We start from the raw sequence: 11,679 nt of genomic DNA, 5'->3' as shown, positions 1-11,679 counted from the left end.
GAGAAGGAGCGTTTGACAGCTGCACGGGGGCGGCGGCGGCCTTTGAGGGAAAGTAGCATTCTGCCCGGGTCTGATCCTGTGCTTTCTGCTTTGAGGCTTTTGAGTTCATGGTTGAGGCTCTTGGACTTCAAATGACTTAATATAGCCATGCCTTCACTTGTAGCTGTAGAAGTACTGCCGCCATTGTCATCATGATCATATTCATCACAAGAAGAAGAAGAAGAACCTAGATTAATGTTGATGATGTTGTGCACTGCGTCTAACGCAACCTTTTCATGGTTAAGGTCAATCACTTGATGATCACCCTCCCGAGGGTGGAGCCTATATTCATCATCAATATATTGCCCATGTCGAATAGTAGACTTGTTGTCCATATTGCAAAAGCCCAACGAGCTTGATCTTGTCATCCTCCTCATGTTGACAGCTAGTGTAGAGGAATCAGCTGCAGCACCAATTACAGCAGTGCAGAACTCAGCTAGCCTCCCAGCTGCTCCATGCCAATCATTGTTAAAACCAGCTAGCTGTGATGCTCGACCTGCAGAAAAGCACCGGAAGCCTAAGCCCAATTGCAAGTGAATTCTCTCCAGTTGATCCGCATCTTCTGCACGCCGGCCATCCGTGACATGATTTAAGTTTATTGTCTTGTATTCGCGGTTCATCAGGCTAGTAATTAGTCCAACGTGCACTTCTTCTCCGTGTGCGGTCTCATCTGCAAATTCAAACCAAATCCATGTCACTTATCGAAGGCTGTGCTCACATTAACATAATTAACATTCATGACATAATAAAGCCCGTATCATCATGGGAGCCGAGGTCAATTTCTACAACTTTTGCAAATCCATGTTTCTTGAAGAATATCATTACTACGAAAATATTATATTATGACCAATCTTTTAAGCGAGGCCGACGTTAAACTTGAGACTCTTAGCTCCCAAGAGCAAAACGCTCTCTAAGTCTAGATATAAAATAGGTAGGGCAATATGCACCTAGCAGCTGATGTGTAGTACGCAACGATAAATCTCGACATCATCATGATAATAATAAAAAACCTCTCCATAGCAAATCTGAATCTAATCTCATAAGTACTAGAACATGATCACATCACAAGAAGATATCATGGAAAGAGCAATTAGAGGGGAGGGGATTCGAAGGCAGCCAATAATGTGATTAAGGTGATGGCCAGGTGGATTAATTTGGGCGGCACCTGCATCTTCATCGATAGCTGAATGGGTTGGAGCATTGTCACCGCCGGCGATTGATGGGGAGTACTCAGCAGTAGGAGGAGGTGGTGGTGTCACGGTGGCTTCAGCATGGACTGCTGCTGGCGCAGGGGGGGCGGTAGAGATATTGATGCTGGCACGGCAGAGGGGGCAATTGGAGTGGGAGTGAAGCCACATGTCGATGCAGGGCAGGTGGAAGGCGTGGCTGCACTGGGGCAGCACCCGCACCCTTTCCCCTTCCTCAAACTGGCTCAAGCACACTGCGCACTCATGATCAGATCCGCCGCCTTCGCCCGCCCCCATCCCCGCGCCCACAGGCCCGTCATTCTTCCGGTACTCGAATACTGGAATGGCCTGGATAGCCGCCTCCTCCAGCCCCTGCAGCTGCGCCCACACCAACGGCCACGTTACTACGGCCATTGTGTCGTTACCATCGTCGTCGACCTGCCTCCGTCGCCTGCGCCGTCGGAAAACCCCCCGTGACGTGCAGAACTTTGCCACCATCGTATAGTAGCTCACCAACAAGAACGCGGCCCCTAAGATCCCTATGATCGCTACCACCGCCGGTGAAAAGGAGGTGCGGCCTCCCCCTCTGCCAGTCAAAGTATTAGGATTTGCCACCTGGAAAGAAGGCCCTGGCGTCACGGTAGTACTGCCCATTACTGCTGTTCTTCACAACATAATTTTAGGGGAGATCTTCACAAATTAGGGGGGAGCGTCTTCCCTTGCCGCCTTGGAATGCTGCTGCTGCCTGCAAATGCCCAAGTCGACGACCCTCTGCAATTGATCAGAGTCAAGACGTAGCCGCCAATGAAACCGCCCTTTTTTTTCTTTTTTCTTTTTAACAGCCTTACCTGGCCCTCGTCCTCACAGAAGCTGGCCGCCGCCGCCTCCTCATTCCAAATTAAGAAAAAGCACAGGAAGGATGATACAGGAATCGGAGGAAAACAGACCAGAAGCTAGACTATATAATAATAATATCACTTGTGTTGTGGGGCGCACAGATTTAGGGTCTATATATAAACCGCTCTCTTAGGGTGAAACCTTGAAACAATTGTGAACAAGACAAAGAAATTCCAACAATATCTTGTCCTCTTTTCTAGAACGATGTGGAAAGAATTAGTACCATCAATGATTTCTTTACATTGCAGCTCTCCAAATTCAATGTGCTATGAAACTAACAATAATCATCTCAAAGTAGCAAAGTACCACACGAAATAGGGCCCCATGTTTATAAAAAATGAAAAACCATTAGATTTTAGGCTTGGAAGTTTTTTAGGAAAACCTTAGATTCGAACGTTTTTCTAAACCTTAATTGGGGCCAACTATTTATAGCTAAAATAAGGAAACACAACACAACCCGGCTTTCACTTGCTCTTAGATCACTAGCACCCAACAATCTCTCTCTCTCTCTCTCTCTCTCTCTCTCTCTCTCTCTCTCCATTACTTGGTCAAGGCCTTTTGCATGCTTGTGACCTATGCTCGAGAGCGCCCACCATCAAAGAAATGTAATCAATCTTGTTGCATGTTATCCCACTAAGAAGAGACATCAATTAGTGTAAAGCAAGCAATGAGCAGTGTTGTTTAGCTCCCCAAATTCATTGTGTTATGCCACTAACAATAACCTTTGAGATTGAGTCAACTATTAATTTAGAATTTTTAGAGGGAAAATTAAGGTACTTTATAACCCTACATGTACATGATAACTCGATCATGCCTTTGTACAACATGGGAACAAATGTAATGAAGCATGGGTTCATTTTATTGGGGAAAGAAAGTTAAGTGATTTCAAGCCATCTCTTAAATCCAAGATAATAGTATTTTGGTTCAAGGAAATTTTATTGGGGAAAGAAAGTTAAGTGATTTCAAGCCATCTCTTAAATCCAAGATAATAGTATTTTGGTTCAAGGAAATTTTTTAATGTAGCAAAGCAAGCAAAAACCATATCTTGGATGCACTATAAACTTGCATGTATAGAACAAATCGGCCATAATTTTGTAAAAGATGCAAGTGAATGTAATGAAGCATGACTTTGTCTACATCAAGAAATAAATTTAAGCAAGCTATTTCTTTAACCCCAAATGCAAGGTTATGTAGTAGTTTTCTAGTGTAACATTTTTCATATGACAAAATTAACCAAATTTTTAATTCATTATTGTATCATTTAATATTGATATGATGATGCATTATTTGATTATTTAATTTGATTTGGAAATGAATTATTTGATCATTTAATTTAATCTAGAAATGACAAAATTTTCATTAAAAGTTTCCCACATTAAAATCAAGAGTTTCATTAAAGTTTAAAGTTTTAAATTTTTTAAGTGGCTATTTTTCTTCGAAATTTGTAATTTTTACAAATTCTTTATATTTATTTTGTAAAAGGAAATTTGATGTCATTGCATTGGTCGCAAAAGGTGATGGAGTTGATCATCTTTTGGATTGATTTTTGAAGATATAAATGAGTTGTTGATTTAAGTGAAGTTTCTGATCATTAGAATCCTCTCTCTCTCTCTCTCTCTCTCTCTCTCTCTCTCTCTCTCTCTCTCTCTCGACCATACTGATTAGCCCCATGCTTGATATTTTGGAGAGTGGTATACCATCTACTCGGAGCTGATGTTGCTCTCATGTTTCTATGTTCTTAGAATTCCAAGATGAGTTTCCATGGACAGTTTTGTATCACCCCAGTGAGATAGCTATTTTTGTTTTCTTTCTGTAAAATAACTCTTTTGAACTAAAAATAGATTTCTTTATGCATCTGTCTATGCATAAATCCAATTTAGTAGGAATTACACTTTTAGAATAAAAGAATTTCTCTTATGCATGTAATTATGCATAAAATCCAATTATGATGAAAATCACACTTTTAGTATAAAAAATATCTTTTATGCACCCATTTATGCATAAAAATCAAATAAAAGTAATACTTTTATATTAAAATAATAATCTTTTATACATACCTCTATGCATGAAATCCAAATATGATAAAAGTAACACTTTTACATTAAAATAATAATCTTTTATGCATATCTCTATGCATGAAATCCAATATGATAAAAGTAACACTTTTACATTAAAATAATAATCTTTTTATGCATACCTCTATGCATGAAATCCAAATATGATAAAAGTAACACTTTTACATTAAAATAATAATCTTTTATGCATATCTCTATGCATGAAATCCAATATGATAAAAGTAACACTTTTACATTCAAATAATAGTCTTTTATGCATACCTCTATGCATGAAATCTAAATATGATAAAAGTAACACTTTTACATTAAAATAATAATCTTTTATGCATACCTCTATGCATGAAATCCAATATGATAAAAGTAACACTTTTACATTAAAATAATAATCTTTTATGCATACCTCTATGCATGAAATCCAAATATGATAAAAGTAACACTTTTACATTAAAATAATAATCTTTTATGCATACCTCTATGCATGAAATCCAAATATGATAAAAGTAACACTTTTATATTAAAACAGTAATCTTTTATGCATACCTCTATGCATGAAATGCAAATATGATAAAAGTAACACTTTTATATTAAAATAATAATCTTTTATGCATACCTCTGCATGAAAATCAAATGTGATAAAAGTAACACTTTTATATTAAAATAATAATCTTTTATGCATATCTCTATGCATGAAAATCAATTGTGATAAAAGTAACACTTTTATATTAAAATAATAATCTTTTATGCATACCTCTATGCATGAAAATAAAATGTGATAAAAGTAACACTTTTATAATAAAATTTTATCTTTTATACACATAATCAAAATGCATCTTCTATGCATGAAAATGATACTTTAGAATATAGAAACCATAAGGATTACTGTTTTAGAATAATAAAAGATGAATTTTATTTCACTAATTTCTAAAAATTTTGCCATAACCTCCTTTGTATGGCTGACCATTTTTCAAATTTTTAAGTCTTTAAGACTAATTAAAAGTGCACCAAGAGTATTGAAATTATCCTAAAGTAAATATTTTTTCATTTAATTAAGATAAACATTATAAAAACTTGACTTTAATCATTAACCATTCACCTAGGATAGAGAATGGTTGGTTTTGCTAGAGAAGAGAGGGGAATGCCTTTTTGTAATGAGGCATAACATTTTTAGAGAAGACATAAAGCATAAAAACCATTTAAAACCATAAAAATAAGTTTAAAAAAATAGAAGAATCACCAACTTACTAATGACTTTGATAGCTTTCCTTTGGCTTGATGGTTTGAGGGTTCAACTCTTGTTTGGACAAGAGTGGCCACCAATCTTTGGAAGAGGGAAATGTCAAAAACTAGTGAATTATTAATAAATTCACAGTTCTTGGCTTGGGAGGAGTAGAGTAACAGTGCATAAAACACTATTAAGTTTCAACAAAGGAGAAGGCCTCTACTTATAGGAAAAAGTGAGCTCCTAACCAAACAAACTGATTCTAGAATTTTTCAATTCAGTTTGGTCAATTTTTGACCATTTTTAGGTCAGTTGAGCTAACTTTTTGCAACTAGACTTGAAGTAGGAGAGAGGAGAGATGAAATATCTCAATTTTTGAAGATTTAAAACTCAATTACACATGTGAAGTAGGCACCTCATTCATGAGGGAAAAATCCCCATGCAGAGGTGTCAAAAATACATCATTACTTCTAAATATCTCCCCTTTTTAACTATTAGCCTTGTCCTTATTCAACTCTTTATCTTATGTGAGTATTTACTTCTAAATATCTCCCCTTTTTAACTATTAGCCTTGTCCTTATTCAACTCTTCATCTTATGTGAGCATTTACTCATTTTTGGATACCCAAAATATCTCATATTTTTGATATTACTGATAGTTTCTTACTAATAAACCTTGTACATAGTCAACTCTTCATCTTATGTGAGCATTTACTCATTTTTGGGTATCTTCTTTTACAAATTGGATTTATCTCCTCCCCACACATGGATTGATCCTATTGGCCCACAGGAACCTTAATTGGACCATAATCCAAAAATTTCTGAAAATCTAGACCCTTAGGCTAAGGTCCTTTATACCCATTTCCAATTAATTCCAATTGCACATTGAAGAGTTCTTTTTGAATTTCTGCTTCAAGGGAATTCATTTTAATAATATGAGAAATTTTTCTATCTAAAAATATTCAAAATCTGAATATTCTCTCTCTAGAATATTTTCTCTCTCTGTCAAAATAGGCAGAGACAAGATCTTTTATATTTCTGAAGAGGGGATTGATTACAGGGGAAGATGTTGGATATCTCGAGAGGCTGGGGAGGAATCTTACATATTTTAGAAGATGCTCTTGTGTGAGCATTTCCTGGGTCAAGGGTCTGTAATACTTTTTGAGTTTGCTCGCATTGATGTATCCCTTCATTTCTACTCCCTCGATGGTTTCAATTTGGACCGACCCTTGAGGGGTGATTTCGGACACCCTGAAAGGTCCTACCCCTATGTATTTGAGTTTCTTTTTCTTTGTCTTCCAATACCATACATGAGGATGAGGTCCCCCCATTTCTAGTCCCTTGTGTTTCAGGTTATGATCAAACCAACGTTTTCTTCATAGTTTCTCGACCATAAGCCCATGTGATGCAATTAGTCTGGTTTCATCAAGTTTTTCCAAATCAACCAATCTCTCAGCTAATGCACTTTCAATAAGCCTTTCCTATAGTGAAATTCGCAAGCTTGGAACTAAAAACTCCATTGGCATTACCGCATCAATGCCATAAGCTAGACAGAAGGGAGTATACCCCGTCGCTACCTTATATGATGTTTGATAAGCCCATAGAGCTGCAAATTAGCTTATGTTCCCAATCCGTGCGATTGACTTCTAAGGTTTTTGTCACAAGATAGCACATAAAATCTTGTTGGTGCTCTTTGCTTGACCATTTACTTGTGGGTAACAAGGTAATGATTTTCAATGTACTACAAAGAATCCTATAAGTGAGTGTTCAATCACCTCATTAATGAAATGTGAACCTCGTTGATGGGGGGCATTGGTGAGGCCAAAAGGTATAACCTTATAAGCATATATTCCCCACATTGTATTGAAGGCCATTTTGTGCTGGTCTTCTGGTGCTATGGACACCTAATTATAACCTAAAAACCCATCTAAGAAACTGTAAGCTTCTTCACATGCTACCCATTCCAATACATGTTTAGTATATACAGCAGTGGGTTGGTGGCTGCATTGACCTTTTTGAGATCAACACATACCCTCAATTTCCCATTCTTTTTTTGGCACAATCATGATTGGTGAGAGCCAATATGTGTGCTCGATCTCATAGATGAAATACGCAGCGTGATGAGTTTATCAATTTCCTCCTTTACAATTGCTGCACATTTCAGATTCATGTGGTATAGCTTTTGCCTAGATGGTCTTGATCCGTCCATGATTGGAATCGTGTGTTGAACCACCTCGGGTAGTACACCCTTAATTTCAGTGTATTTCTAAGAAAATAAATCTTTGAATTCTTTGAGGAGAGCAATGAGTTCTTGTTCTTCAGCTGTAGTTAAATCCTTAACAATATAGATAGGTTTGGGATCCTCCCCTGGCTCTGCAAGATCAACCTCCTTAACTTCAGCTGGACTGATGTAAGACATGGATTGGCCATATTTCTTTACCCTTTTAGCCGTCAATTGGACCACTTTTCGTTTGTTAATGGTGTATGTTTTAAAATGGTCCGGTAGTACTGAGAGTAGGTATGGCCTCTCATCCTCCTCATCTTTTGTTTGACCCGTCACCTTCTTAGCCTCATGCTCAGCTTCAGAGCCTTGTTTCGTTTTCTATGTCCTGTAGTAGGCGCTTTCGGCTCTTGAGGTATAACCTTCTTTTCTCGTTTTCCTTCCAAGGTTATCTTACTTAACTCTTCACCCCAATTCTTAGAAAAATCCTCATGCTCCTTAGTGACTTCGAGATATCTCAGCCACACTGGGGGGTGTCTGTGGTGGGTTTCCTTCATAATAGGGCATTTCGTCAAACAATATACCTTTTTTTTACACCATCTCCTAAGGCGTTGGGTGCTTTTTATGGCCTTGTGATCTAGAACCATCTGTGCTGGAGGCTTCATCCTCCATTTCTTCTTCTCTTGGCTGCACATCTACCATGCATACTAAGGTGGTAGGAATGTTCCGTGATTTAACGTATTGGGTTCCTCTTGAGGGCAACACATCTACCATGCATACTAAGGTGGTAGGAATGTTCCGTGATTTAACGTATTGGGTGCAACACATCTATAGTAGCAAGCACATGCATCCAGTTTTCACTAAAATCTAGGGGTGGAAGCGACGCGTACATTGTGGCCTCTTCCTCTTCTTGGGAATTCTCCTCCATTGGTTGGCATATTTGTAGGGGCGTGATTCATTCAGTGGTGACCAAATCATTTCCAAACAATTGCCCTTCCATTGGGTGTGCCTTCCACATTTTGTAGATCAATCTTTAGAATCTGTGAGGTCCTTTCAACAAACATACACTTGATCTAACGCCCAATCATGCACCAATTTGGCCTCCCTCATGAAAGGTATGCCTAGGATAGTGTCATATGAATCCAGTTGGTGCAGGAAGTCCATTACAGCAAATGTATGATGGTAGCAGAACAAAAAGACCTTAAGCCTTATGTTTTTCAACATCCCCATGGGTCTTGAGGATGTTTTGTTTGCCATTTTGGCGATTAGATCTACTCTTTTCAATTTTGCTTTACCCTAGTTTTTCCAACATTGTTTTGTAATGATGCTCACTCCCACTCTTTCGTCCAAGATAGCCAGTGCTTGGTATTTGCTATGGTGAATTAGGATCATAGTATTTGTATCATCACTCTCATAATACCGACCGAGTTGATTGACATGTATTTTGACAAATCTAGGAGTTCCCTCCTCCTCATGTGCTAGGTTTTTCTTTGCTAGAGGTGATTGAGTCTCCTCTGCAATGGACATTGGGTTTAATCTTCCCTCTCTAGTCCTTGATATTTGCCCATAATGTCAGCGTATTGCGTAACAATTGTCCCAGTGGCATTTTGACAGTGGTGGACAATTATGGCCCGAGACTGCCTATGTCTTTAGGCTCCCTAGCAAGTGAGGCTTCCTTCCATATGCTTGTCACATATTCAACCCTAGGGAGTGAAGGGATGGACAAATCTTGCTCTGCTTCCTCAAACATTCTCACAAGGTCACTGTGAGTCCCTTCCTCGGACCCTTCTAGAATTGGAGCAGGCACATCTAATTTCCTTTCCTTTATCATCTCATTTCTTGGACACAATGTATCGAGAATGTATCCCTAGCCCTGTTAACCCTTAATTTGGCTTTGTGATTTCGTTGGCACTCCTCAACCAGGGCCTTAGCTTCTTTAAGCTTCCTTATTTTGTCGTCAACATTTGGATATTCTCTAATCCCCTTAGGGGTTGCTGGTCTCTCCTTTGCGTGTCCATCCTGTTTCGGCACTTGGTCTTTTCCTTCCATTGATTGGGTGGATCTGGTGTCAATGGTATCTTCTTCAGATCCATACTAAATTGTGACCATGGTATTGCCTTTTTCCCACTTTCTTCACTCTTGTCCTTCTCCTAGTTTTAGAGGTTGTGACATCTACTGGGTTTTTCCCCTTGCCCACTTGTTTTGCTTGCGCTCGTGCGAGGACATTCAATGGCGTGATATTCCCAGGCTGCACACTTATAGTCTTGATAGTTGCATGGTTAGAAGTGGAAGCAAAACCACTCGTGTGATATGGATAGTATTTAATCAAATGGTCAACCCCACAGTGAACGCAGGAAAGTGTTGGCATGATGTTGGTCGGTGCTTTCACTGATTGACTCAAAGACCTCTATATGTTGGATTGGGTCCCCATTGCCTGAGAACTTTTGCACAAGCTTGGAAATAATATGGGGCTTCACTTGGGATGGTCTGGATTCTAGGACAATGCCTAGTTCCCTGACCATACCTTGGCCCATTTCTACGGCCATATTTAGTGGATCCGCCCTTGTGATTGTGTTCAGATCTACATTTTGATCCATAATTGGTCTTCCAGGAGCTACTCCCCCCCTACCTAGACCTCTTCCTCTTCCTACATTGGTTCTTCTATTTAATTTGGATCTATGGCTAGGTTCGACCAACTCCTCATCTCCTGGTTCATTATTAGCGACTTTAGCCTGCCTTTGTTGGATTAAGAGCTTCATGCCCTGCAAGAATGTGGGATCATTGATCATTTCTTGTATATCTTCTCTTGTATAGAGACAATCCTCACCTTTGGTAGATACCCTAGGTAAATTGTCCTCCTCTTCTTGCATCGTCTCAAGGCCTTCATCTGCCGTGATTCCTCATTGATGGGTTGTTCTAGAGTTGGTATTTCTCCTTCTGTTATGCCCATCCACATGCTATCAGTGGCATTTCTAGATGTTTCTAGTTCTTTGCCACCCACGTGATTGAAACATATTTACATTCTTTATTTCCCTATGTTTTGCCCTTTTTCTTCGAGTATCGAGCTCTTGTTTTCTTAAGCTTAATAGCCGCAATTGTTGTTATGCCTCAACCCTCTTTAAGTTTGTTTCTATTTCCTATGATGTGGGGAAAAAGACGACATATCCTGGCAGCACTTTCCTTATCTCTTCTAACCCTAGGGGTCATTCCATTGATCCTCATTGTGTTAGTATGCCTAGAGCCAGAAGGTTGGGTTGGTAATTATGGTCTTGAACCGTGTCTTACGCTAGTTGATAGGCCCGTGCCTACAGATTGTGCGTCGTCTTCCGTGCCATGTTGGAGAGACCAAAAAATCCCATGGCCAAATCAAAGATTCCACTGGATCTTGAAGGGGAAGATGGTTTTTCTTCCTCTCCAAGGCTAGAGAACCTTAGGTCTTCTTCCATGGACTCTTTGCTACTTGTATCAACGGTGGTCAGATTCATCCAAGCTGAAACACTCAATAATTGAGTGCTCACTGAGCGGCCTGAACCAACACTTCTTTGGTAGGAAGAACGTGGGTGGTTTGATGCACTCTCGGGAGGAGTAAGGTCATCTCCAATGAGTTTACCGGACCTCAAGTGCATGAGAGTGTATTTCGATAGATGAAATCACTGCTCTAACTTTTTCAACTGGTTTTTTGCCAAACAATATTTTCTGGCTACTTTGAACTAGCAGATATCCATGAAACTATAGAGAATGGTTCATGTAGAGAGTAACTCACGTTGTGAAGTAACAGACAATTGTTCACATCATGAACTATTTCTTGCACTACTGCGACACTGATGTTTCATGTTTCGATTTTTTAAGCTCAAAATTACCTTAATTTGAGTCAGGTAGACCCAAATGGTGCAATTAGAGTACCTCTCTTATCGCTGGTATGACACCCCTAATTTGTGAACTAGTAGTCCGTGAGAGAGCTTAACTCGTGAACTTCTAACACGTGAAGTGTTAAGGCATGAAAGGTTAGGCCGTGTGAAGGATAACCCTAAAGGCTTAACCC

General features: G+C 39.1%; 1 protein-coding gene across 2 annotated transcripts in view; it reads right to left on the bottom strand.

Moving 5' to 3' along the window:
* The window catches only part of LOC147621080 (uncharacterized), a 2,374-nt gene extending 166 nt beyond the window's left edge, over positions 1-2,208 (bottom strand). Inside the window, exons 1-3 of one of the 2 annotated variants that reach the window (XM_086823781.1) lie at positions 2,075-2,208; positions 1,205-1,997; positions 1-709 (exon numbers count right to left, since the gene is read on the bottom strand). The exon at positions 1-709 is cut by the window's left edge and continues 166 nt beyond it. In XM_086823781.1, coding sequence (XP_086679907.1) covers positions 1-709; positions 1,205-1,880 — 1,385 coding nt within the window. In that variant the 5' untranslated portion in view covers positions 1,881-1,997; positions 2,075-2,208. Of the gene's footprint in view, positions 710-1,204 lie in introns of both variants that reach the window. The other variant, XM_086823780.1, reaches the window with a different exon arrangement.
* Positions 2,209-11,679: the final 9,471 nt, after the last annotated feature.

This window comes from Cibotium barometz, chromosome 30 (genome assembly GCF_041138505.1).
Source record: "Cibotium barometz isolate CiBa-2024 chromosome 30, ASM4113850v1, whole genome shotgun sequence".
In the NCBI taxonomy this organism is placed as follows: Eukaryota; Viridiplantae; Streptophyta; class Polypodiopsida; order Cyatheales; family Cibotiaceae; genus Cibotium; species Cibotium barometz.
Note: the sequence above shows the minus strand (reverse complement) of the source record. Positions and strands in the feature narration are given on the sequence as shown.